This window comes from Falco naumanni, chromosome 20 (assembly GCF_017639655.2).
Source record: "Falco naumanni isolate bFalNau1 chromosome 20, bFalNau1.pat, whole genome shotgun sequence".
Taxonomy (NCBI): Eukaryota; Metazoa; Chordata; class Aves; order Falconiformes; family Falconidae; genus Falco; species Falco naumanni.
This window is the reverse complement of record NC_054073.1, coordinates 3,212,315-3,239,148: the sequence shown is the minus strand read 5'-3', so window position 1 is coordinate 3,239,148 and position 26,834 is coordinate 3,212,315. Positions and strand designations below refer to the sequence as shown.

The 26,834-nt window shown below is 45.3% G+C and overlaps 2 protein-coding genes and 1 non-coding gene across 5 annotated transcripts; all 3 read left to right on the top strand.

Annotated features, from left to right (window-relative positions):
* The first annotated feature begins 85 nt into the window (after positions 1 to 85).
* On the top strand, positions 86 to 13,945 carry KHDC4 (KH domain containing 4, pre-mRNA splicing factor). 3 transcript variants are annotated; one of them, XM_040618560.1, is made up of 14 exons: positions 86 to 304; positions 430 to 667; positions 2,964 to 3,086; positions 3,436 to 3,515; positions 4,157 to 4,209; positions 5,076 to 5,239; positions 5,639 to 5,850; positions 6,360 to 6,420; positions 7,284 to 7,341; positions 7,557 to 7,810; positions 8,336 to 8,491; positions 9,508 to 9,620; positions 11,480 to 11,571; positions 12,533 to 13,945. In XM_040618560.1, the coding sequence occupies exons 1-14, from the start codon at positions 213 to 215 to the stop codon at positions 12,730 to 12,732; spliced, it is 1,896 nt and encodes a 631-aa protein (XP_040474494.1). In that variant the 5' UTR covers positions 86 to 212; the 3' UTR covers positions 12,733 to 13,945. The 3 variants fall into 3 exon arrangements, with proteins under 3 accessions (XP_040474494.1, XP_040474493.1, XP_040474495.1); XM_040618559.1 differs by having other exon boundaries at positions 2,958 to 3,086; XM_040618561.1 differs by lacking the exon at positions 12,533 to 13,945 and having other exon boundaries at positions 2,958 to 3,086; positions 9,536 to 9,620; positions 11,480 to 11,589.
* LOC121080153 lies at positions 5,410 to 5,538 on the top strand. Its single transcript, XR_005825268.1, has one exon.
* A 161-nt stretch (positions 13,946 to 14,106) lies between the features above and the next one.
* On the top strand, positions 14,107 to 20,679 carry RIT1 (Ras like without CAAX 1). Its single transcript, XM_040618890.1, has 6 exons — positions 14,107 to 14,224; positions 14,296 to 14,417; positions 15,104 to 15,160; positions 16,144 to 16,217; positions 16,681 to 16,872; positions 17,917 to 20,679. The coding sequence occupies exons 2-6, from the start codon at positions 14,324 to 14,326 to the stop codon at positions 18,145 to 18,147; spliced, it is 648 nt and encodes a 215-aa protein (XP_040474824.1). The 5' UTR covers positions 14,107 to 14,224; positions 14,296 to 14,323; the 3' UTR covers positions 18,148 to 20,679.
* The last annotated feature ends 6,155 nt before the right edge of the window (positions 20,680 to 26,834 follow it).

Here is a 26,834-nt window from a genome sequence, read left to right as displayed (position 1 = left end):
CGGCACCGGCGTGGGCCGCTTCCCCGCGGCGAGGCACAAGGGCGGGCCGCCCGCTGGGAGAGCGGCGGCAGGCACCGCGCCCCGCCCCGGTCCTCCCGGCCAGTGCGGTGCCGGTCCCCGCCCGCCCCGCCTGAGGGATCGGCGGCCGCGGGCCGCGCCGTCCCCGTGGCAACGGCCGGAAGGGGCGTTCGGAGGCGGGCTCGAGGCCGGAAATGACGCCGCGGCTGGCGCGGAGGCGGTGGAGCCGGGCCGGAGCCATGTCAGCGGGTGGCGGAGGGCAGCGCGACGCTGGGGCCGCGGGCGGGTGAGGCTGGGCCGCGGGCGCCCCCGGGGAAGGGCCTCGGGGCGGCGGCTGCGGAGCGTGGCGGGGCCTGGAGCCCCCGCGGGCCGGTGGGCTGCGGCCGGCGCTGAGGCCTCTCTCTCTTCCAGGCGCCGCAGTAAGTGGGACCAGCCCGGCCCGGCCCCCGCCTTCCTTCTCCCCGGTACGGCGCCGCTGCCCGGGCGCCCCTTTCCCGGCGGCGGCGATGGCGGCTCGGCTGTGACGGGCTCCGAGAGCTCCGCAGCCCCCTCTGGAGCGCTGGATGCGGCCGCCGCCGTGGCCGCGAAGATCAACGCGATGTTAATGGCCAAAGGGAAACTGAAGCCGGCGCCCAACACGGCGGACAAGGTGGGGGCAGGAGGGGCGGCGGGAGCCGTGCCGCGCCGGTGGGTCTGCCGGGCCCCGAGGGGATGGTGAGGGTGGGTGTCACGCCAGTTTTCAGGAGACCCGCGACCTCTTTTTGTCGGAGTAGCTCCCGAGGAGACAGGAAATGGGGGAGGTTTGCTTTGTAAAGTAGGATATAACAAAAAACAATCGGAAAACCTTTTTTAAAAATTTCTTTTCAGAGTAGCAGTAAACAGTGGTGTAGCACTGACGTCGGTCCTGCTGCTCTTCTGTAAAGCTTAACCAAAGCAATCGGTGGGAAGATGCTAAACTTTTTTTCTGAAGTGTTTTCTAAGTCATACAGCCAGTTTAAAACCTGCTGTCTAAACCAGCCAGTTTAAAATGCGAGACCAAATTATTTTCATGCTTAAACAAGTTACCAGCAGGAGCCAGATTTCCAAGTTCTAAACAACTTGGGCAGCTCTGGTCAGCCCTGGCCTGAGCCTTGGTCAGCCCTGAGGTGGTCATGCAGTTGGACTGTGGTTGTCCTTGGTCCCTTCCAGTGGAAGCTTTCTGTTCTAAACCAACTATAACTTAAAGCCTGTTTTCCAGTTTCTGTAACGGGAACAGTCTTGCGTTTCTGTATGTTATTAGCCTGTGCTAGAGCCAAGTTTAGAAAGCTGTTTTAGGTTTCCTTCCAAACTTGTTCAAATATAAAGTTAACAAGAAGAGTATGTTTTCATGGCACATTGTGTTTTCTTCTTCACATGCATAGCATTGATTGGACTGCTCATTATGTTCAAAGGGTTTGCTTTTTGAGGCAGCATCGGAATGAGTATTCATTTGGATTTATTCACAGATAATATGAGAAAGAGTGGCAAATGTGCCCAGCCACATGTTTACCATAATTGGTTCTCTGCAGTTTCTGTATCCAAAATGATTGTTACAGCCTTTTCAGTTCATGATGTTTAAGTAGCGAGTTTTTCTTTGGTTATTGCTATCAGCTCTGCTAGGTGGTTTTACATTGTTTGCTGCATCATGGTGTCTGTTCCTCAGTACTTGACATCTGTCTGAGGATGTGAAGTTTTTAGTGTTGAAGAGCCCATGGCTTGGTTTCAGGAAGCCTCCTTAGTCACACCAGATGGACGTGAAGTCTGTTCACTGACTGGCAGTTTGAGACACCTAAAAATTTGAAGATACTATGATATCTCATTCTTCCATCTTATGTTTTTTTTTTCATAAGCTCTGGCATCCTGTGACAAATTGTATTGCTGTGGGAACTTCTTAACCAATTAATTAATTTGCAAATGGGATTGTTTTTCTATTGCACATGTTGCTTTTGTTAGGAAATGTTCAGTGATAACATTTCCAGAGTAATTAACTCTGATGGCATTTCAGATTGTGAGCAAATAGAAATGAAAGAACCTGCAGGTTATTGAATGTAATCTCCCCCCCCCCCCCCCCCCCTTAACCCTTTAACGTGTGGAGGTAATGGAGAAATAGAATGCATGTACAGTGCATTAGACCTATGTCCCTCTATAGCTGCCTTCTGGCTCTCATGCAAGTGCCATGCTTCATGTGACATGAGTGGATGGATGGATACCTTTTGTATGTTACTGGAAGGTTCTCTTTTTTATAGAGTCTTGTCTTATGTTTATTTCCCCAAAAGCATTTTGAAATTTTTAGAAGGATGTATTATCTAATTCTCTGTATGTGGAAAAAGCTATAAGGTTTTCGTTGTTAAGTCCAGCTCTTTCGCCATATCTTCTGAATCTGTTTGTGACTTTTTCTTTCTTAGCACTTAGATACTGACTCAAAATATTTTGCCCTTGCTTTAAAAATGAAGGGGGGGGGCAGGGAGGGGAGTAGTGTAATTGTAGTGTGGATGAATTTAGATCTTGAACAGGATTTCTGAATTCCATGTCTGTGTAAGGGGAGTAGAGAGAAGTATGAATCAAATGTTTTATGAGTCTCTCAGATTTCTGTCAGAGATGGCAATTCAAGTGTAGGATGCCTTGGTTTCTATTTGAGCAACTTCACTGCTTCCCTTTAGAGAACAGAAACAGTAATTATATTAAAATGTGCTGAAGGTAAAACTAGTGTTTTTATTTGGGCTCAGGGTTGTGAAGAGGTAGATTATTAAACAGTAGATACAATGTTCTTTCTGCTAATATTTGTAAAGCTTTTGGGTTCAACAGCTTTAAGGGGAGAATGGAAAGGATATTCCCCTCTAGAGTACTGGGGTCAGTTTGTTTGTTACATCACTTGTCGCTGCTTTCCAACCACTGGTCTTTTGCAATGGTTGTCTTTGAAGCTGCAGGCGCTGGGAAAAGGTCCGGCTACAAGTAAAAGCAAAGATGACCTTGTGGTAGCAGAGGTAGAAATCAATGATGTCCCCCTTACGTGCAGAAACCTGCTGACGAGAGGACAGACTCAGGATGAGGTATGTTCAGGATCTATGTCCGATTGACAGCACATTTGTACCTGTTTGTAAGGTGAAAAGAGCTTGCAATAAACTATATTTGGTGATTGTTTCCCCTCTTTACAAAGCTTGTGGTGTTCTCTAGGACGCTTTGTTTAGCAGTTTATTGGATTGTTCAGTAAAATGTCATGTGATGATGTGAGGTAGTATCCTTTAGCAGGCACCGTTCGTTCTCTTTCCACTTTGTTAATGGCTTCTGGTCTTTTCATGCAAAAAATGTAGCTTAAACAACTTGGGGGGGGGGGGGGTTTTCTGTGTGCTTTGTTTATTACTGGCGAACTTGTCACTGGGTTTTTTAAATTGTTTATAGATAAGTCGACTGAGTGGAGCAGCTGTCTCTACTCGAGGGAGATTCATGACTGCAGAAGAGAAAGCAAAAGTGGGACCTGGGTTTGTATTTCTTTTTTTTGGGGGGTTTCTACTTTCTTTTTTTCCTCATTGGGTGGGTAAGTCGTGGGGCTTTTTTGTTTTTCTTGAGCTGTGTCACCTTTGGGCACCCGAGCAAACTGACTATTGAGTGTTTCAAATGTGTTTACCATTATGATAGTACTGCCTGCATAGCTGCTTTCCTACCTGCTTAATATTGTAAGGGTGGAATAAAAACCAACCAAACAACAGAAGTTGACAGATCAGACTGCTGAATTTCTTCCAACTGAATGCTACACAGGAACTCTTGTGTGTTTTGTTGAGAGCGGGCAACTTTCCAATGACAAAGAGAGCTAATGTTTCATAGACTTGGTGCTTCTAGTTAGTTAACCTTTCATGTGAATAAGCAAATTAAAGGTTTCAGTGATGTAACTTTAATAAATCATCATGTAAATAACTTCTGAATCTTTTTAGTTTTCAGTGCAAAGCTTTGCTTTATGAGCACTATGATATTCAAGGAATATATATACACTTCCTTATTTGAAGAGTATTTGAAATCTCTATGGAAGACTTTGTGTGTCTAGATGACTGTAATATAATTAGATTGAATCCATTATTATATGTTCTCTGTAGGTTTAATGAAATGTTTGACATTTCCTTTCCAGAGATCGTCCTTTGTATCTTCACGTCCAGGGTCAGACACGGGAGTTGGTTGACAGTAAGTGTACAAAGCATTCTTCTTTTTCCTCTCCTTATTTGTGATGAAGGGGTTTGACTGGAGGGCTTTGTTATGACTGGTATGGATTCAGACCCCATTTAAATGCTGATGTTAAGGTCTCTGCTCCGAACTACCAAAGGTGCTGTGTACTGCGCTGGTCAAGAAACTGAAACTTTAGATAGAGTACGAGGAAAGTAGGGGGGGTGAGCAGGATTCCTAGGCAGCTGCAGCTCTTGTGTATGAGTTTATTTACTGATCGCATGCTGAGATCCCATTACAATAGGTGTGTGACAGGGAGACCTTCCCTTTAATGTACAAGTATGGATGTTTCTCGTGAAATACCTACATTTCCATTAGAAGCACAAAGAGCTACTGTCTTGCTTATGCCTGCTGGCCAAAAAACCCCCTATAAACTGGGTGTTCAGTTGTTCTGTGTATCAGTTCCATGAGCTTACCCCAGTCTCTCAAAACTGGAAGCTGCCCACTTGTATCTACCTTGATTTCCACAGCCTGTAAACCATTTTTCGCATGTTAGTTTGCTCCTTCATGCAGATGTAAATTCTATACAGGGTTAATGCAAATGCTGGAAAGTTTACTAAAATGTGTGGGCTGACACTGCCCATCTGCATATATTAGCATAAGGTTTATCAGGGTGAGAGTGGAGAAAGAACCCTGATGCTTGCTGCCATCCTTTGTGATCCAGTCCCAAAATGCTAATGTTGCGCTGTGCTGTCAGGTGCAATCTTTTTGCCTGTAGATCTGCTGTCACAGAACATGGGAAAGTAGCCTAGTCATTTCATGATTTGGTTAATCTGGGTAGTTGACAAGGGCCGAAGCATAAATGAATTTTATGTTCTGTCGACTAGGAGCTGTTAACCGAATTAAAGAGATAATTACTAATGGAGTAGTGAAAGCAGCCACAGGTTCTAGCCCAACATTCAATGGAGCTACAGTTACTGTCTATCACCAGCCAGCCCCTATTACTCAGTTGTCTCCAGCAGTTGGCCAAAAACCTCCGTTCCAGTCAGGGGTGAGTAATTCACTTACGTGAATTTCATCAAATATCACCGATTACAAGATTTACCTATTACGAAGTATGCATGTAGTATGCCATTTATTTTAAAAACCAAACAAACCACAAAACAAAAAAACACTCCAAAAACAATAAAAAAAAACCCCAAACCCTTGCATGTTGGGAAAACTGGAGGACTAATCAGACCGAGTCTGAAGAGTGAGACTCGGATGACAGTAGCCTCCTAAAAGAAAAGGGATGGAGAGAGCAGTCCTGCTTACAGCAGAGCAAAGGGCTGACTGTGCCATCTGACAACTTAACTGTTCTGATGTGTCATAGAAGTAAGATTTCTGGCTTCCAGTGAAATGATCCTAATTCTTGGAGTGAAATAATAAGCTTTTACTGTTACGTTTACAGATGCATTATGTTCAGGACAAGTTATTTGTTGGTCTGGAACATGCTGTACCTACATTTAATGTGAAGGAGAAGGTGGAGGGGCCTGGTTGCTCTTACTTGCAGCACATTCAGATTGAAACGGGTGCCAAAGTCTTTCTTCGTGGGAAAGGCTCAGGTTGCATAGAACCAGCATCGGGCAGAGAAGCTTTTGAACCCATGTACATCTACATCAGGTATGAATTGGTTTTTTTGAAATAATATCCCAGTGACCAGTCATGAATGTAGCTTAATGTTTAATCAATGTGGGGAATTCTTAATTGCAAATATCTTTCCTGATTTTTATTGTAGTAGAGATCTCTAAAGTGATAAAGATATCAGCCATATGGTGATGTGATACGAAGTGCTATTTGGTTATAAGGTATTGCTTTTATTGGGAACACAGTAAAGTTGTGTTCTTGGGCTTGGCTTGTGATGTTGAGCTTTAAGGGAAGAATACAAAATGCATTGACCGATCAAGTAGCTGTTCTGTGCTTTTTCCTTGTATTTAGACTAACCTGAATTTTCATGTAGAAAATAAATACTCACCACTTTTGTTCACAATTGTGCTAAATAGCTGTAGAGCTGCTAGAGTCCTGTTGAGGTGACTGATCGCTCATTAAAGGGATAAGATCTGACAGCAGGTTGCTGATGAAATTTGGCAGAAACATTTGTTTATGAGGTATTTTTTTGTATATGTTTTCAGTCACCCAAAGCCAGAAGGTTTGGCAGCTGCTAAAAAGCTGTGTGAGAATCTATTGCAAACCGTGAGTAGCTCTTACAAATACGAGGTTTCAGAGTCTCTCATAGCTTTAGCGTGTGCCTGGCTAATGATTTTTTTTTTTATGCTTTCAGCAAAACTATCCATGTGTTCTGACTTGCTAATAGGTCTTTCCTTTTAGGTACTACTGTCTTTTTTGTACAGTGAATAAACATCTCTCAGGGTGGAGCTTTAGTAGTGGAATTTCATGGAAAAAAATTGCAAATGCTTCCTGAGCAGACCTGGGGTGGGGGGGCAGGGAATTGTCTGACTGTATGCAAACATAAAGGAATCCTGCTTTTTTTCTGGTTGCTGTAGCTTCCCTTCCTTTAGCTTTAAATGTTGTCCAGAGCCGTGCTGTCTTCTTTATCTTTCCTAAAGTGATTGTTGTACCAAAAAAACTTTAGAAAATGTCTCAGGTGTACACATAGAAAATTAATTTCTCAGCTTTTCTGGTATCATGCAAATTGAGTAAAATCCTGTGGGACAGTCTTTATGTTATTGTTGGTAATTGAGTATGGGCTACAAAGCCTCTTTTGAAAAATATATGTAAGCTTTTAGATTCTTTGGCTTTGAGTATTTTGTCTCTACTGAAGTAATTAGTTTGCCACTGTTTCCTGTGATTATCTTGTATCTTAATGATTCTGTCACAGAGACCAGCAGGATTAGTGGGATGTTCAGCAGGGTTTTGGTCAGTGGGTTTTTGTTTTCAGTTTTTGTGTTTGGATTATTGCTGGGTTTGTGCATAGTATGTTCTGTAATCAAAGTCTCCTTAGTTTTATGAGGAAACACTGTAAGATGTCTTTTGCCTGCAAAAGATTAATACAATAAATAGATGTTTACTGTCTTATCTTTGACGATTCTTTGTAGGTTCATGCTGAATACTCACGATTTGTGAATCAGATAACCACTGCAGTACCCTTAGCAGGTAAACCTCAGCAATAATGAAGTCTTTGGCATTGCATTCTGCAGAGCTGTACCTAAAATTAGTTTTGTGGAATTTATTTACCTGTTGAAGCCTTTTAATTTAAGTCCTTCAGTTGAAAAAGAGTCCAGTTTCTTTTACATTTGGTAATTAAAATAGATATTTTTGTGACTAACTGTACTGAAGATGACCCTTTTTTCCTCCCTTTCTGTCACCAGGCTTCACACAGCCTGCTGCTATAAACAGCGTACCTTCACAGCCATCGTATTACCCTTCCAACGGGTACCAGTCTGGTTATCCTGTTGTTCCCCCTCCTCAACAACCAGTTCAGCCACCATATGGTGTACCAGGCATAGTACCACCCGCAGTGCCATTGGCACCTGGAGTTATAACAACACTACCTACAGGAGTTCCACCTGTGCCAACACAGTATCCGATATCTCAAGTACAGCCTCCAGCCAGCACTGGCCAGGTACTGCCACAGATTATTTGTCCTATAGTTGTCAATTTATTAAGCTGTTTCTTTGCTAGCAATAAAATACTTAAAGTAGTTCCAGAGGAGGACGACTTCTTTAAGGCATGGGTTTTGGGTTTTTTTGTGGTTATTGCTTTGCTGATGTTTCTGTCTAAGCAACTGAATTGTTGGGAAGGCTGCTTCATACTGCGTTTTTCGTATTATAGCCACCTGTTAACATAAAGATTAAACAAGTATTTTTACTTATAGAATGCTTCCACCTCAAACTAATCACTGTCTGTAACTCAAATGCATTGAACCTACATAGCTGCATCACAGCCTGTGACGACTCTTCACGAAAGGATATTTGTAGGGAGTGGTCACTTGTTGAAGTGTATTTCCTTTTAGCTTGCCTTAGGTCCTGCAAAGAGAAACTAGTTGTATGTTCTACTCCTATGTATGAAACTCTACACTGAATTAATACTTTATATGCATATTATAAAATTTTTTTTTGTGTTTTTTTTTTTTTTAACTGCATGCCAGAGTCCACTGAGCGGTCCTTTTCTCCCTGCTGCCCCAGTAAAAACAACCATGCCAACTGGTGCACAGCCACAAGTCCAACCCCATCCTCAAGGTCAAAAGAGACGCTTCACTGAGGAACTACCGGATGAGAGAGAGTCAGGACTGCTGGGATATCAGGTGGAATAAAATCAGCAATTTTACTTCATTCACCAAAATGGAACTTGGCTGGACAGATACTGTTGTTAGCACAGTTTATTTGGCAGCAGTCATGCAAGACCTTTGACGGACAGCAGCAGTTGTTACAAAACATCGGGGCCACGCTTTGGTTTCTTTGAGTGGATGCACTGTTCTTAAACTGTGACTTACTTGGCTCATTGGCAGCTTACTTTCCTTGCCCTCAGTCTTCCGTGGAGACTAGCGGTGCGTTCAGGTCAAAGAGATGGCAATAGCGTGTTACTAGTTAGTGTAAAGGGAGGTTATTTTGGGTTTTGATTGTTGGTTTTTTTTTTTTTTTGATAGGATGTTAGGGTGGGCTTCTTTGAGGGGTGGGAGGGAAATATGGCAATAACTTCCAGATTTTCCCATTTACCTTCCTTGCAGGTTGCACTTGAGAGGATTTCAAGAAACCTAGTTTTAAGAGATTGACTTTTTTTTTTTAGATAGCAAATAGTAGACAGTTGACTTTGAAGAACTCAAAATTATTTTTATTAGACTTGTGTGTGAGAAAAGGGAGTTTCTGCAGATGCTTCTCTGATGACATACCCCAACTCACAGGCAGACACCCTTAATAAAAGCTTTGCCTAGAGACAAGGAGGAGCTGCCTGTATGCTAGACCTAATATTAGTATCTCGAGCAGAGTTTATGTGGCATGAGGTCCATATACTATTCAGAATGAGCTGATTGAAGAAGTAATAAGTTGATCTGTGAACTAAGCAGCTATCTTTACTGTCCTGAACTACTGAAAAGGTGGAGTAGGTGGTGAGGTGCCTTCCATATTGGTGCTCAGGCATGTTTCTTACTACATGACCCTCAGTATTTTTAGGAGAAAGCATTTTAACGATGCCGATTAGTGGTTTCTTCTGCTAGTTGGCAGTATGCTCTGAAAAGTTGGGTTTCCTATCATTATCATTAAGGAGCTATAGCTTATGTTGTAGTTGTAGATTTGCTAATGCCGTGTGTTTTTCTGCTCATAGCATGGACCCATTCATATGACTAATTTAGGTACAGGCTTCTCCAGTCAGAGTGAAATCGATGGAGCCGGATCGAAGCCAGCAAGTTCCTCAGGAAAGGAGAGAGAGAGGGACAGGTGAGGGACAAAAGAATTATGTTCAGGTCTTTTGTGGTTCTGATAGAAAGCTGATTTCAGAGGGAATCGGTACTTCTGTGACTTGTGGGTTGGGAGAGGTGTTTGGTTTTGGAGGGGGGGAACGGGGTGGTGGGTGTCTTTTTAAGGTGAAGGGATGCAAGGGTAACCTTTTCGTGCTACCTAATGAAAATAGCTTAATTTCCACTCCTCCCTAAGTCTGTATGCTCTTAATTTGAGTCTGGTATTTTGTCCACCTTCTTGGGATAACAAAATATCCTTGTGAAATAGGTTATTACTTACACTTTAAATGATTCCAATCTTGAAACAAATCTGAAGAAGTTGTAAACATGAAATTTTGTGGCCTGAAGTTTCAGAGAAAGATTTACTTGATTTTTGTTTTCTGGCCATTATGAAATACATCAAAGGCATTGGTAAAGTTTTTTATGTTCTTCATCTTGTGTGTAGTTCTAAATTCAGCATAGCTATTTGAAGTCATCAGGCATCACTGCTGCTCTTTATGCACTCCAGTACATTAAGCCACAAAACTGTTGGGCTTGCACTTTATTACGTAGCACTATAGCATGGTTTAGGTCGCAAGGGACCTTTAAAGATCATCTAGTCCACCCTGTCTGCCATGGGGAGGGACACCTTCCACTAGAGGATGTTGCTCAAAGACTCGTCCAACTTGACCTTCAATACTTCCAGGGATGGGGCATCCACAACTTGTTTGGGAAGCCAGTGGAAAATATTTAGTTTAGATATAAGGAAGAAATTCTGCCCTCTTTTAATTTAAAACCATTAGCCCTTGTCCTGTCACTACAGGCCTTGGTAAAAAGTCTCTCCACCTTTCTTATAAGCCCCCTTTAGGTACTGAAAAGCTGTAATAAGATGTCCCCAGAGCCTTCTCTTCTTTGGGCCAAGCAACCCCAACTCTCTCAGCCTCTTCTCATTGGAGAGGTGTTCAGCCTTCTGATTGTTTTTGTGACCCTCCTCTGGACCTGCTCTTAACCAGGTCCATGTCTTGTGCTGAGAACCCCCGAGCTGGATGCAATGCCTCAGGTGGGGTCTTGAGAGCAGAGCAGAGGGAGAAGCTCGCCTGCCTCAGCCTGCTGGCCACGCTGCTTTTTGTGCAGCCCAGAACATGGTTGGCTTTCTGGGCTGCATGCACGTGTTGCTGGCTCGTGTCCAGTTTTGTATCTACCAGTCCTTTGCCGCTGGGCTGCTCTCAGTCCCTTCATCCCCCAGCTGGTGTTGATGCCGGGGGTTGCTGTGACCCAGGTGTAGGACCTTGCACTTGGCGCTGTTGAATTCCGTGAGGTTTGCGTGGGCCCACTCCCGAGGGCTGTCGGGGTCCCTCTGGGTGGCATCCCTTCCCTCTGAGGTGTGGGCTGCACCATTCAGCTTGGCGTCGTCCGTAGCCTAGCTGTGGGTGCACGCGACCCTGCTGTCGATGTCATTGATGGAGATATTAAATAGTATTGGTCCCAGTATGGGCCTTTGAGGGATACCGCTTGTTACTGGTTTCCACTTGGACATTGAGCTGTTGAGTGTAACTCTTTGGATGCAGCTATCCAGCCAATTCCTTACCCATCTAGTAGTCCATCCATCAAATCAGTCTCTCCTATTCAGAGATGAGGAGTTGGGGGGACATGTTGAAGGCCTTACAGAAGTCCAGGTAGGTGATAGTAGTGCTCTTCCCTTGTCCACTGATGCAGGCACTCCATCATAGAAGGCCACTAGATTAGTCCAGCAATTAAACTCCGCAGGCCAAGGACTGAGTTGTGGATTTGTGTGCTGTTACCTTTGAGTCTTTGCTGCTTTCAAAAAAGAAAAGTAAGGTCTTGCGTTGTTTTAAATAGGCAGTTGATGCCTCCGCCAGCTTTTCCTGTCACTGGGATGAAATCGGAATCTGAAGAAAGAAATGGTGCGGGGTCTTTACCAGGCAACCATGGTGAGTGCAATGAATAAAATACACATGTAAGCCAAGTTTCCTTTCCCAAATGAGTTTGCGATGGTCTTAACAATTGTTTAAATTGGTGATTTTTTTTTTTTTTGGCTGTTCCCTATACCACATGTTGAAGTGAAAAGCAGATCATATTGCACTTCTCTAAAATCACCTCCGTTTGCTGTGATTGTGCACACACGCTTCTCTTAAAACTTTAATAAATACCTGTATGAATGAGAGTGTAATTAAGGACTAAAGATGGATGGTTTTGACCCATCAGTCAGCTGAGGCACAGAATCTCGTAGGATTGTTTTGTAACACGGGTATCACGTGGCTTTACATTGTGAACAGCTATCTCTAGAGGCACTAAGGAGTGTCGGTGGGAGTTGTGGTTCAGGTGTGTATTTACAGACATGAGTTGTATCTGCAGACAACAGAAGTGCTGTCAGATTTCATCCTTCCGTAGGGCTGTCATACATCAAGTGTTTGCGATTTGGTAAAACGTGTAATCGTTTTAACTCTCCTGGTAGTTCAGTGCCTTTCAGGTCTGCAGGTACATCACATTAGCCTGTTTAACCTTAGTTTCTCTGCAGTATTGGTCCCAGAGGTTGCTCTTCTGTTAGCTTTCTTTTGAACAAAATTTCTACTTTTCTTTACATATTTATCTCTTTAACGGTGAAATTGCCATCGCTTAGACCCATTTGCTAACTTTACTTTTTTTGTGTGTTTCTTTCTTCTTTCTCTGTTCTCTTACATGGTTCTGATGGATCACATGTGCTGTTGCTGGTGCTGTTTCGTGTGGCCTTCGACCTTGGATGACCATTGGCCTTGTGACCTCAAAATGGTGTCCAACTAACAATTTACAATTAACGTCTTTTTTTATTAACTCATTTTGGGGCATTTTATCTCTTTATTTTTATTTTTCCTTCTTGGGGGCCGGGGGGATTGTTTTGTTTTCCCCTCCTAGATCATCAAGCTAAGAAGATGAAAACTGCAGAAAAGGGCTTTGGATTAGTGGCATATGCTGGAGACTCATCAGATGAAGAAGAGGAACATGGCGGCCATAAAAACGCAAGTACTTTTTCACAGGGATGGAGTTTGGGGTACCAGTACCCTTCCTCACAACAGCGAGCTAAACAACAGATGCCATTTTGGATGGCACCGTAAAAGCTGCAGAAGAGTTTTCATTCATCTTCCCCCATCTTCACCCCCCCGCCCCCTGTCTAGCAATAATGCATGTATATTACAGAATGAATTTTGAAAATATGCATTGTTTTTACATTTGCAGAAGCTAAAGGTTCAGTATTCCCCCTTGAAAGGGCTCCATTATTTTTTAAATCCTTATTTCTGCAGTGAATTTGGCAATTAAAAAAATATTTGAAATAGTATTCTGACAGGGCTAGTCCCTTATACAGTGGGGGAAGTACTGTAAAGAGGAACAAGGGAAGCCTGTCGGTCTGCATTTCCCATTTTTCCAGGACAACTTACAAATGGAAAGTGTCAGCCATGCTGACTTCATTCTGTACCTGGTGTTTGTATTTTATTGAGTGTTCCTGCTGTCAGCCCGTGTTTGCAGTCCCGTTGAGCTAGCGGTGGCCCCGGCTTCAATGTTTGGACTTTCAACAAAGGAAAGGAATATACAGTAGCTCTGAAAAACTTGAAGATTGCATTTCCTAAAACCTCTTAATTTGTTTTTACCTTAAGCATCCTGTAACTCAGCACTTTTACTTTTTTTTTTTTTTCCTTTAAGATGTGGTTTTACTAATCCCACAACTTCTCATTCTAGCCAGATGTCAGGGCGGGGGGATGCTCAGGTTTTTGGATGGGTTCATCTTGCCGCTAATCCCCAGGTGGACTTGGCACTGTAGCACTGGTACTTAATCTTCTCCAGTCACCCCTGGATTCATTCCCATTCAGCAATTTGGCCGGAACTCCTCCACCTGAGGTTCGCCCTCTTCTCATAACTCATTCACTTACTTGATTCTACCCCTTCTGTTTCACGGTGGTTTAACAACGAAAAAGCAACCGGGTCCGTGCGGCGTCAGCGCCGGGGTGCAGGCGTGGCTCTTGCCTCGAAGCGCGGAAGTGGAACCTGGGAATAAGTTGTTGGATTGTTTACGGACACAAACTGCAACACGGGCTTTCTTGGTGGGGTGGCTGTTGCAGAAAGAACTCTTTTTGTAGGGAGAAGTGGTGCATGGGACTGCTGTGAGGTGCTGGTCAGCTTTTGAGACGGGAGAAATAAGTTTTTAAAACTGGGGAGGTGTGTGTTGCTGCACACTGAAAGACCTCGCTGGCTCACTTGTACAAATATTGTCTTTCCTATGTGTTGTAAATAATTAGAACCATACTTTCATTATAAATAAATGTATAAATATTCTGCTGCTTGCTGGTTCTTTGTGGGTGAGGTTGGACCGCGGCGCAGTCAGAGGGTGGGTTTTGGGGAGCAGATGCGGGAGCGGCGTCGGGCCGGGCGCGGGCGCCGCGGGGCGTTTTTGGCCCCTCCGGGCCGCCGTCCGAGCCCCGCCCTGCCGGCGCGGCCTGGGCGTGGCGCGCGGGGCCGGGCCGCTCGCGGGCGGTGGAGGAGCCGCCGCCATTTTGGCGTCGCTGTCTCGTCCCGCAGCGCGGCCGGTGGGATGCGGCGCGGAGCAGCCTGACGGTGAGGCGGGGGGCGGCGGGGCAGGGCCCGCGGCGCAGGTACCGGTGCTCACGCTCTCGTCTCCTCCCCAGCGGCGGCGGCTCCTGCGGCGCTGAGGAGATGGATTCCGGCGCCCGCCCGGGCGGCGGCGCCCCGGGACAGTCCCGCGAGTACAAGCTGGTGATGCTGGGCGCGGGTGGCGTCGGCAAGAGCGGTGCGTACGGCGGGGGCGGCCCCGGCGGGCCGTGTACCCCCCGCGGCTCTGGGGCATCCCGGGGGGGTGGCGCTGGGGCGGCCCGGGGGGGACTCTGGGGCATCCCGGGGGGGTGGCGCTGGGGCGGCCCGGGGGGGGACTCTGGGGCATCCCGGGGGGGGTGGCGCTGGGGCGGCCCGGGGCGGACTCTGGGGCATCCCGGGGGGGGTGGCGCTGGGGCGGCCCGGGGCGGACTCTGGGGCATCCCGGGGGGGTGGCGCTGGGGCGGCCCGGGGCGGACTCTGGGGCATCCCGGGGGGGTGGCGCTGGGGCGGCCCGGGGAGGACTGGGGCATCCCGGGGGGGTGGCGCTGGGGCGGCCCGGGGCGGACTCTGGGGCATCCCGGGGGGGGTGGCGCTGGGGCGGCCCGGGGCGGACTCTGGGGCATCCCGGGGGGGTGGCGCTGGGGCGGCCCGGGGCCCGGCTCTGGGGCAGGCGGGGGGGCGCTGGGCCCGCGCTGCCCCCCGCGTTCCGCCCGCACCCGGCCCATGGGGCTGAGGTTGTTCCACCCGCCGGGGCTCCCGTGGCGGCCCCGGGCCCCGCTCCGGGCGCGGCGCCTCTTGCCGGTTTCGGGTGTGTGCGGGGGGCGGCGGGGCGGCCGCGCTGACCCGGGCTGCTGCGATTGTGCCTCTCGTTTGTGTCTCCAGCCATGACCATGCAGTTCATCAGCCACCGGTTTCCAGAGGATCACGATCCCACAATTGGTGAGGAAAATCCCCCCTTTCTCCTCCCTGCTGCTCACGCTCTCTCTGAGCAGGTGAAGCTGCTGGGGGGCCGCTCCTTTAAAGTTCTCAGTGAAAAGAAAGCTTTACGTGTGGCTGTAGATTGAGGACCCAGGTCCCTAAAATCACTCATTTCAAAGGTATTAAGAGTCTTGAGGCTGCTGTGAGGGCTGGGATATGTGAGTTTTAGATCCTTAACTTTGCTGTCACAGCCATTCAGGGTATGCGCGCTCTGTATTTGTTTGTGCATTGGCAGACAAGGATGAAAACCTGCTTCTAAGTGATTAGTAGTTGTCTATTAAAAAAAATCCTAGTCTCCTTGCTGTAGCTCAGCCCTGCTTAATCAGCTCTCTGCTTAATTAATACATCTGACAGGCCAAAGTGTGCTCTGTTTTAGAAATTGGGAGGAATGGAAATGCTTAACAAGTTACTGTATTTCTGAATAAGTTTTGCAGCGTCTCTAAGGGAAGCCTTAGCCTACAGTTATGCTGTCAAAGGAAAAGCGGGGAAAGCAGCCAGCTTCATGTTGAAAGCGTGCTGTTGTAGTGTGGGAGTGCTGACTGAGAGGGACACGATAGTTACTGTCCTACAGCTAAGAAGGTGACAATTGGTGTGGCCAGTTCTCCTGAATCACGGGTATTTTCTGGCTTTGAGAAAAACTTAATGCTCTTACTCTGTGCTTTCTACCAAGGTGTCCAAAATTAATTTATAGGATGTGGCCAGATATCTGCCAGAAATAGCGTGCACAATAGCATGATTTTAGCAAACAGTTGGGAGGATACTAAATCACACCAGGACAATTAAAAATTGATTTTTAATTTGTTAAGCAAAGATGAGACTCATGTGGTATAGTAATATTGCCAGATTAGGTTCTTGTAGTGTAACATTTTCTTTGTGAATTGATGACTAATGAGTATTGCAATTGTATTCCAATCTCATTCTTTCTGACGTGCCGTGGATCACAGAGGATGCTTATAAAATCCGAATACGCATCGATGATGAACCTGCCAATCTAGATATCTTGGACACAGCAGGACAGGTACGTGAGTAATAATCAAATTGGGAGGATGTGAAGAAGTCTGTAATGGTCAGGTGTAGGGACAGAACTCCTGTAAAAGTATGCCTGTCTTTGCTTTCAAAATTTTTTTGAGCTCTCTTACTTCTTCTAAGCATTATATTGGTTTTAATATTTGTAACATACTGTCTCTAGGTAGGCAGCTCAGGTGGTACTTGGGTTTCACGTAGTGCTTTCTCTTCTGCACCTTGCTGTTCATGATCAGCAGGCAATTGGCTGATCAGTGACGTGTTAGTATGATTTCTATAGCAAGAGAAACTTGGTGTCAATCCCGTACATACATGTAACAGGACAAGAAGATAGATGACCAACTTGTCTACAAGAGTTCCTGTGCAGCTGGTTTTGGAATGCATGTTGTGTTTCCCATTCAGAGCAAATTAGGCTGTCATTGTATTTGTGCAATTGAAATGTAATTGTCTGTTTCTAGGCAGAGTTTACGGCCATGAGAGACCAATACATGAGGGCTGGCGAGGGATTTATCATCTGTTATTCAATCACAGACCGGCGCAGTTTCCATGAAGTGCGTGAGTTCAAACAGCTAATATATCGTGTTCGACGCACTGATGACACTCCCGTGGTCCTGGTGGGAAATAAATCTGATCTGACACAGCTACGGCAGGTAAATGGCCGAACAGAGGCTCATAACTACAAGCTACTTCTGTTGTAAAATGCAGTAATACGAGAGGTTATGCTCTTGTAATTGTTCTGCTTCTTCACTATATAGCAAGATGAACAGTAGAGAAGTACTTGTTTAATCCTGAATGTGTCGAATAACCAAACGCATTTAGCAGCCGCCAAAGTAAAGTCTTCAAGTTGATGCTTTGGGTTTCAGCTGCTCTTGGGTTTTTTTTGGTTTTTTTTTCATTCATGAAAGGGGATACTGTTAATAGAGACTTAGCATTCTGTAAACCACTTGCAGATAGTAGTACAAATTGCAGATGCAAGTGCTCTAGAAATGGAGAACTTGGATAAAAATGGACAGAAAGGAAAATTAAGAAAACAGTAACTGCTGTCTGTGGGAAGACAATTTGAAGCAGAGCTTCACTCGAAGGGAATGTACTTTGGAAAACAAGTTCCAGAGGTGCTCTCTGTATACCTGGAATTAGATGAATTTTCAGTGTGCATTGTAGCAGGAAAATTAGGGTGACTGGTAAAACACCCGTGCTAAAAGATATATAGAATGAGGAGCAAGTGTTGCTTTTCTACGGCCTCAGTAAGGCTGGTTTTAGGGTTTGTGGGTTTTTTTTGGAAGGGTTTTGCTTGGCTCTGGGTAGTAGTTTGACAAACATCATAATTTTGACCAGGTGAAGGAAATACTCTTAGTTTACCAAACTGACAAATGCTTGGTTTAGGGCTGAGGACAGCTTGTGTTAGGCAACTTCTAGATTGAACTCCAAGAAAAAAATACTCATTTGAAGGACATTGCTGTTTCGTTAGTGTCCAGAAGAGTCTCTTGCAGATGATTGCATTGCTAGAGTAGCAGTGAGTGAAAGTGAAAGAAAAACAGGTTTGTGGAGAAAAATTTAGAGGTCAGTGGAAACGGGCTGTTCTGGAATTGGGAGGGTGCGTGCACAGTTAAAGAGAAGCAGAGCAAGAAACGGTAAAGAAATAAAACTTTCTGGGTTTGGCTTTCTTGACAAGCGTGAACATTTTCTTTCCCCAGGTCTCCAAAGAAGAAGGCTCTGCTTTAGCACGAGAATTCAACTGCCCTTTTTTTGAAACTTCAGCTGCATACCGTTACTATATTGATGATGTATTTCATGCTCTTGTGCGAGAAATCCGCAGGAAAGAAAAAGAAGCAGTAATGGCAATGGAAAAAAAATCAAAACCGAAAAGCAGCGTGTGGAAAAGACTGAAGTCACCATTTAGAAGGAAGAAGGATTCGGTCACTTGAACAAAGAGAATTCCTCTGCAAAACAAAACCAAACCTGTGAACAGCCATTTGTAACCAAAGCAGTTTAGTGACAACATTTTGACAGCGTGTTTTAAACCTGATGGGACTCTTGTGAGGGAATGCATTACTTTTACCAATTATTTTTGTTTAGAATTATATTCCCTTAGTTTTGGGTATTTAATTTCAGACACAGTAACAGTTATACTTTTGTTCTGTCATTTTTTTACTGGATCCAGCAAATGTTGCTTGTATGACATTGGTTACAAATGCTGATAGGTTTATGTCCCTGCACTTTGAATGTTTGTCTTCGGTCACTGCGTGCTGGAAGCTGAATTGTGTTAAAATATTGCTGAAGTTCTACCCAACCTAACTTAATTAATTTTTTTCCTAGTTGTTTGCACCAGAAAATTTTGCTGCTCTCCGGAACAGTAACCCACATCATGAAAGGCGGCTATTGAGGTTGTGCTGAAAAGTAGTTTACAAAGTGTGTGTCATGACTAGCGGCCACGGCTGTGTATAGGTGTGAACAGAACTGTGCTAGAGTTCTTGTGTTCTCATTGAATAGATTTTTTTTTCCATCAGAAGTAATGTGGAACACTTGTACAAGTTTATCTAAACTATCATAATCAGCGGTGTTGTAGGTGGGATTCTAAACAAGTCAGAAAAAGCAAATCATGGTTCCTATGGCAGCTATAACTTGGCAACAGCACATGAATATGTAGCATTTCCCTACTGTATATAGCATTTACTGTGTTGCCATAGCATGTGTAATTTAATGCTGTAGGTGCTGCAGAAACCACAGCTTTGAATTTTCTGACTTGGTTGTTAAAAATCGTAGCTGTAACGGTGCGCTGGCTTATTTATTTACATTCAGTTTTATGCTCTTGTCTTAAAAGGAGCCAGTATCTTTGTTAAGTAGAAGTCTCTAACATAGTAATTTCAAATTATTCTATGATAACTACTTTGTAGAGAAAATGACTGATACTGAGGTATCTGGGCCCAGAATTAATATCCCTAGTACCGGTGAGATTCTTCCAGTGCAGTCTTTTTGCAGAATTGCTCGTGCAGTGGAAGGAAGCAGTTAGCTGGGCACGGTGACAGTCCTGACAGACATTCGCCACATCCCTGACGTGACGCACGCAGGCGGTCCAGGTAGCGCAGGTGCCGGTTTTCTTATGCTCGGCAAAGAACAGTCTGGTGAAGAAAGTGCTGCTGAGGCAGACCCGGCATACGGAGAGAGATTCTCTGCTTTCCAGCTGATTAACATACGCATCACTTAGAGAATTTAAATCCAGCAGAGGGATGGATGTCTAGTGTTCCTCTGGATTTTTTTTTTTAATAATAGAACAAATGTAGGTAACTCAGACATGGTTAATGCAAATTTCTCAGAGAATGAAGTGCCTAGAATCTTTCTGTTTAAGAGTGAAAGTGCTTAGACTAAGTGTAGCATAGCGTCTGTTACTCTCCGATCACCTGTGTCAGTAAGCGTTAATCTTGCTGATCAAAACTCAGACCTGCAATGCCAGTCTTGGTGCGCTGCATGTGCTAATGCAGTCAAACCTGAAAATTCATCTGTAAAAGGATTAGTACAAGAAGCGAGGGTGGCAAATGTATAAACTTAAGCTTTTTTTCTTGTTAAACTCCTTGTTGCTTAAGATACAACTGGAAATTCTGTGCCTGTTGGTTTTAAGAGTATTTTCTTTGTGTAAGATTTAGCAAACCCTTACAACGAGAAATTTGGAGGGGGCTTAAATTTTGTATTCTGTTTGTGGCTGAGCAGCTAAACATTTAAATTAATTTCTGTTTCTCATTTCCTTCCAGTGCTCCAGTGTTACACTACACTGGTAATAATCACACATACTGTGATTGAAAAAGGCTGAGAATGATTCAGGTTGTTCAGAATTTAAGACCTCTTTTACGTTAACTGTGCGAGCAGTTGTGTGCGTCTTGTCAGTAGTTCCTGGTTGAGGACCAAAAGCCCTCCTCCTCATTCTCTGTCGGGATTAAATGCTGTCTATAACTCAGATAAAAATCCTAGGAAAACAATCTAGCAGAAAGTTTGAGGAGAAGAAGGAGGCAACAGATAAGAAGTTGCTCTAAAAGCAGTTGCTGATTCTGTCACGTTAACAATTACGCCAGACCAGCCTTCGGAAATGCTGAATGGGGGCCTGGGGGTGATTACAAGTTCTCCCTGTGTTTTTCCTTGATACAGTAAGTTAACATGGAATATTAGCCAGCCTCCTACATTCAGAGTTTTCAGATAATGTGTAAAGGTAACCTGTCAGCCGACTGAAAGCTGTATTGGGACTATTTTAACTTCTAAATAACTGATGTCTGTGCCTTATGTGATCCCTTCAATGCAATTTAAGTGTTTACTAATGCCTTTGTGAGCCTGTTGCTTATAGAATTATTACATCAGAACAGCAGCACTTTTTTTACACAGTGTTATTCAAAAAGAGTTTTATTTTTGTCATGTATAAATTTGTACACAGAATTGTTTTATTTGACACAATATATAATTTTTAATACAAACATTTGCATTTGATGTTGTAATCTGTGGTATCTAGTGTGATGGGCAGGGGGCTGTTCAGCCTGAGGGTGCTGAAGAAGGAAAACTTGTGATGTGCTTGTAAATTACGTTGGAAAATCCTTACCTTGGTTGGAAGAAAAAAAAAAGGGGGGGGGGGGGAAGTTAGTATGTTATGTTTAAGTGGTGCAAAACCTAAAACTTTGTGGTGCTGAATAGTTTAAATATGATCTGGATGTTTTGCAGCTGTATTGTATAACCGCCGCGTGCTCTGCGTCAGGTACGTTGACATCCCAGGTTTTAGCTGTGACCAGGGCAGTAGCAGCTGCGTGAGGCCAGTGTCTGCATCTTCGAGTGCTGGGGCACCGGCTGAAGCATTCCCTCTGTGCCTGCCACTGCCTCGGTTTCTCTGTGCGTTGGTGGTTTGCATTTTATTATCCTGTACTATATATAGATACTGTATTTGTACTTTGTAGAAGGCAGCTGTGTTTAGAGTCCTTTGGGCCCTTGGTATAGTTGCTGTTTTTTCTTCCCTTCAGGTTTTTATGCTGAAGCCAAAGTTGCCAGGTGTCCCTCGTGCTCTGACTAGCGACAGGCTGCTGCCATCGCTGGCGCTGGGTTAGACAGGATCTCGCCTTGTAGCATCCTGTGAGTGACGGTCCTGCGGCCGAGGATGGAACGTTTTCGCTTCTGCGCGCAGCATCAGCATCTCCTAGCGCGTTTACCGGGTGCTGGCTAGCAGCATCCCCAGCTACCATCTCTCATAACTTCTTAGTCTTGCAAGAATTGTCTCATGGCTTGCAGCAGTAACTCTGTTGTGTGATTTTTCCAGTCTGGAGCAACACTTCACGTTGTAGTGGTTGTGGCAGTACGGTCCCTGATCGGCTTTACGGCTGTAACTGTTTTCCTGTCTAAACAGATGAGTCGGCAGATAAATCTCGCCCTGGTTGATGGCCTGGTACATGTTACCTGCTTTTGCTTTCATGAGGAAGCCTCTTGGGACTGTAATTTTGGGCTAAATGCAAGATTCCTAGAAGGGTAACTCTTACATGTTACAGCCATGAATCACGTACGTGGCGTGTGGTTTGATTATCCTTCCTTTATACCTCACATACCAGAAATAACACCTCTGGCCATCACCACCCGGCTGACGGGTAGAGGTGAGTTTAAAGCGCACTTCAGAAGCTGCTCTTTATCCAAGAAGCTTTAAAAAATTAGAAATCAATGAAAACTTGGTAGGCTAGGCCTGCACGATGTTTTTAGCAACATCAAATGACTTCAGGGTATTTTATGAGTAGTAGTAAGTAATACAATAGCGATAGCTTTGGTAGCGTTACTTTCTTCCTGCGTGCTGTTTTTTTTGCCCTGTTTCCAGCCAGTCATTTAACGGTGCAGCTCCTTTCTAAGCCTGCTAGGAAGTACTCCGGGTTTGCCTAGCTTTGACTACCTCAAAAGCCGTGCTCTATCACAGCTCGCTCTGTTTTGCAGACCAAGAATATACTGAACACCACGGGCTTAGCGCGTGTTCTCTCGGGGCTTCCCAGTAACCCATCTGCTGCAGACGCTGTTGCCTTGCTCATGCTGCTTTCGGGTTTCATCATTTTTCAGAGTTGACATTCCTTCTTCCTCCAGGACAGCTTTGCTTGAGAGTCGCAGGTGAGATCCAAACAACGCAAATACGGTTCACCAGCTGCTTCACCCCCCACCTGCCCCATCCTGTGATACACTCCCAGTAAAGAGCGGAAACACTTTTTTTCTAACGCTGCGCTGTCACTGATCGCGCTGTTGTGCGTGTTATTGGCTACAGATTGGGCCAGCTGATCCCAAGCCAGCGTGTTGGCTTGTGTTCAGTGATGGTTCTTCACTAGTTTTGCTCCGTATCTGTTGTGTTCTCTGTAACTACAGGAACCATAATTTAGACCAAAAGAAAAGGCTGTTCTTGCATCCTTTTTGGCTACGTGGCTTTAAAGCGTAGACCAAATCAAATCACAAACATTGACACTAAAAATTTGGATGTAGGTACTGTGATAAGATCTAGAGGCAAATTAGGGGAAGACCTCTAATTAAGAAGCAGATGACTAAGAGCTTAGATTTTAGGCTTCTCTGTAGAATTTTGGAAGCTGTTTCAGTTGTCCCAGCAGTGACCTCTTTCTTAACAGGGCATGAAGAAACCTGTGGGATGAAAACATTCCTACCACTACATTCTTCAAATTCTTCCTCCAACATGATTGTGAAGTGCCATTTATCTGTCACCTAAATAAGTCACAGGAGTGGAGTTCTTACATAAAAGCTTACTGTAATGGAGCCTTGAAATAAAAACGACCTTATGGAGCAAAGTGGGTCCATTTTGCATCCTGGTTGCCTGGGTCCGTGAGGGTTTGCAGAGGTGTCAGACGTATGGGGAGAGCGAGCTCTGCAGTGCTTCACCTCCCTAAGGGCAGGCTCAAAGGTGTTTCAGGTTGTAATTGCCAAGATCTGCCCACAAACAGCGTATCCATCACCAGGAATGAAGGAATCTCAGCTATGGAGGGTCTCACGCTGTCGGCGTGGGTGTGGGTGTGAAGTTGAGCACATGTTGCTGTTCGCTTGGGGCGTACGAAGAAAATCCTTGATGCGGTGCTGGTACAGGTTTGCTTTGCGTGATTGTATCGTGGGAATGCAGAATCGCTGTTCATAGAGGTCAGCCGCTTGTCAAGAGGACAAGAAGTCATTCTCAAAAGTGCAAAATTGGTAAAATTTAAGATACATGGAGGTTAATTACATGTAACTGAGAAGTGAAAAAAAACCCCCCACCAACCACCCAACCCCAAACGATGCCAAAATTACTGCTGAATTAAAGCAGCAACACTTGTGTCACAAGACTGGAGGAGTGAAGCAAAATACTACGTAGAAACCAGATGATCAAGTCAAGTATCTGGGTCATGGGCAGCAGCTGCTGGTGTGGGGTCGGTTTTACACCTGTGTAAATCTGGGTGCGAGTGAACCTACAAGCTCCAGGCGGATGCTCCTGAGCTGTCCTTTGTTCTCCGGGGCAAACCAACTCTATCCTAGCAAGCACCTCGCCCCAGCAAATGAGCGAAAATGGCACATTTCGCTTGGCATAGGCTGAAGTAATTTCTTCCAGTGAGTCTGTGCGTTAAATCGACAGAAGATGCACAAAAAGCATCTGACTTGAATTTGCGCTCTAACAGCGAAGCCACTCGATAGCCCGCAGTGGAAGAAGTAATCATCACTGAGTGGGCTGGAAAGGTTAATTCTGACAAATGCTTTCTTTACTAATAATCAGCTTTAAATCCTGCGTGTAATTTGAGTGCTCTATGAAGAAATAAATCCAAGAAATACAGGAAAAAGTCCTCTGAAAACATTACCAAAACTCAGTACTGAGAAACATTACCCAAGGATGACTCAGAAAGGACGAAAAGGAAAAAGCACAAAGCTTGTGGCATGGCCTGAAGATAAGCGTCTGCATGAGCATGGTCTCGCTAATCCACACAAACCACTAAAACCAATATTGCCGTGAGATCTCAGAGAACACTTGGATGAATTTGCTTTAATCTTTTTATCTTGTTTGCTTTTCGGTTTTGGTGGTTTTTTTTCTGTGTGTATGTGTGTGTTTTGTTTTCCTCTTCTGTATTACAAATAATACAGTGCAGCACTTGGAAGACAGGGTAAGAAAAGGTGGAATAGTCCTCTAGAGTCATCGTGTGAGCACGATAGGGGAGTTATTTGGAAATACAGATGTTCTCTGCAGAGTATCGGTAACAACAGCTTTAAAAATGCCCCATCCTATAGGTTGGTGATGGCCAAAGCGTGGGTTCGATCTGACAACATCCAGCATGATCAGATGATGCTCTGTACAGGCTTGCTGTTGGATTTTTGTGTCTGGGCTGTGCAGCTTTTGTGTGAGGGCACCTTTGCTATTCAATCCTTTTATACTTTTTTTACCAAACCCGTTACTGCTATATTATTATAAGAAAAAAATTAACTTGAGAGCATCAGCTTAGGCTTTGTGCTGTAATGATTCTATGCGTGGCAACACATGGATTTTTCTCCTGCCTACACTCCTGGTGTTCCTTTCAGAGACCTAAATATATATCCTAAGGTGTGACATATGTAGTTCTTTTAATTATAAGAAGATTTTAGTACGTAGATCTCAGTGTTGTAATTAATTCTTTTAACAGCGTAATACTGTGAGGCACTTCGTATTTGCTAAATCTTGCTTTGCTGAACTGTTTGTCTCATTACATTCACCAGCAGGAAGGAATCAGACACTTTTTTTTACATTTTCCCTTTCTGAGTGTCAGCTGAATCTGCATGTTGATGTCTGTGTATTAACATTCATCTCAGGACCAAAAATGCAGGCGGTGAGCTCCCTGCGGTGGGTTGCACTGCTTGTGTTAATTTTTAAAAAGTCAAGGTGATGTAATCTGAATGTTCCCCAAATAATTTTGCCCGTGTTTTATATTCTTTTCTGGATGTGGATGGGTCCAGCCCTTCCCCTGTCCCAGCTGAAATTCACGTGTCCTGAGTACACAGTGACTCCGAACATCCCTCACCCTCTGGACACCAGCCGTGCACAGTGTCCCCGAGCCTCCCCACAGCTTCACTGGGGAGTTTCGGGGGCAGGGGAGGGTATCATGCTCCCCCCACTCTCATTGATTTTAGGTGCACTGCTAATATTTTTTTTTTTTTCCAGCAGGTGGCTGCTCTTCTTCAGTGATAATGGGACGTCCCTAAGCGGCTGTTGAGTCCTCTGAGATGCCTGATTTCAGGACCGGGTGAATTAATGTAATGATGTATATAATGGAACAGGTTCTGTGTTGAGGTAGAGTCTAAAAATTGTCAGTATGGGCCCATCCACGTTTGGAAGAAGGGTCCAACTGTTGTGCAATACAGCAGAGGTAAAGGGGAGGGTCATTTTGGTTTTGGGGGGGGTGGTGTTTTTGTTTGTTGTTTTTATTTTTTGGTATGTTTTTTTTTTTTTTCCTTGGCATTGCCTTTTCTGCCACTTCCTTATGTTTTACTCACTTATGTTTTTCCTTTCCTGTCCCGTTTCCCGTTTGGCCCAACAGAGGAAGCATCTCCCCAAGAACTGTCTCTGTTCCGCAGGACAGACGCGCAACGGGGCGCTCAGACGCCGGTGCCGGGGCAGGCACTGGTGCGCGGGCGCAGTGGCCTCCGGTGCTGCAGGCTCTGAAAGGGACCAGCTTGGCTTTAAACAGTTGTCGGAGCAGATGCAAGTTAACGACAGCAACCTCGGGGCCCTGCGACCTGGCTGACGCGGTGGAACGGCTCGTTGAACACTCAGGATCCAGTTGCTGCGTTTTGGTGAGGGCGAAAGGGCACCCTGAGGCCCCTCGGAGGGACCTGACGGCGGCTGCAGCCCTGAGTATCTGGGGCTTGGGGGGGGGGGGGACAAAGCTGTTCCCAACCCTGCCTGCTGGAAGGAATCACGGACTGGTAGAACTGGAACAGCCCTGACCCAGCATCTGCCATCAGGAGTGAATCACATTGCTGTGGCAACGTGCCTGGCTCCTACCGGGAATTAGGTGAGGCAGAAGCTGCCGGAGGAGGAGAGACCCGGTTGTGCTGGAAGCGGCGCAGAATCCTGCTGGTTTCAGTGGCACCAGCACGCCGGCCCCGGGAAGGTGGGAAGGGAGTCAGGGCCGAGCTTCCAGGCTCCCCACAAAACCATTTTGCTTTTCATGGTTTGTCAAACCCATTCTGTTTGCCTTCTTTTTTTTTTCTCCCCCTCCTTTTTCTTATGCAAATTCTTTTGTTTCTGCTTCAGCTGAATGGTGTAAAAACCTGAAACAGGACGTTTGTTAGAGGCAGGCAGCACAAGATGCGGAAGCCAAGCAGGGAAGGATGAAGGGAGATTTTTCTCTCACATTTTGCACAATAAGTAGAAAATAACCAGCGCCTGTGCGCTTTGGCTGAGCAGTTCCAGCCAACCGCTCTTATAACCCTGGTTATTACCATGAGAAATAACGGCCAGAGGTTAAACGCTGCGGTCAATCGCAGCACAGAGAATGGTGTGAAATAAACCACCGCGTCTTGGGTCATTGGGCATCGCGTCCGGATGCGTGTGCACGTCGTGTGGGTCGCTACCTGCTCAACCTCGGTGGCTGCCAGTGTTTCTGTGTGTGCAGCGCCGAGT

Coding starts and splice junctions, on each gene's coding strand:
- KHDC4 (XM_040618559.1), top strand. CDS start 213: ATGACGCCGCGGCTGGCGCGGAGGCGGTGGAGCCGGGCCGGAGCCATG. Junction 9,621..11,479: donor AAGGAGAGAGAGAGGGACAG/GTGAGGGACAAA, acceptor TGTTTTAAATAG/GCAGTTGATGCCTCCGCCAG. Junction 11,572..12,532: donor GTCTTTACCAGGCAACCATG/GTGAGTGCAATG, acceptor TTCCCCTCCTAG/ATCATCAAGCTAAGAAGATG.
- RIT1 (XM_040618890.1), top strand. CDS start 14,324: ATGGATTCCGGCGCCCGCCCGGGCGGCGGCGCCCCGGGACAGTCCCGC. Junction 14,418..15,103: donor GGGTGGCGTCGGCAAGAGCG/GTGCGTACGGCG, acceptor TTGTGTCTCCAG/CCATGACCATGCAGTTCATC. Junction 15,161..16,143: donor GGATCACGATCCCACAATTG/GTGAGGAAAATC, acceptor CGTGGATCACAG/AGGATGCTTATAAAATCCGA.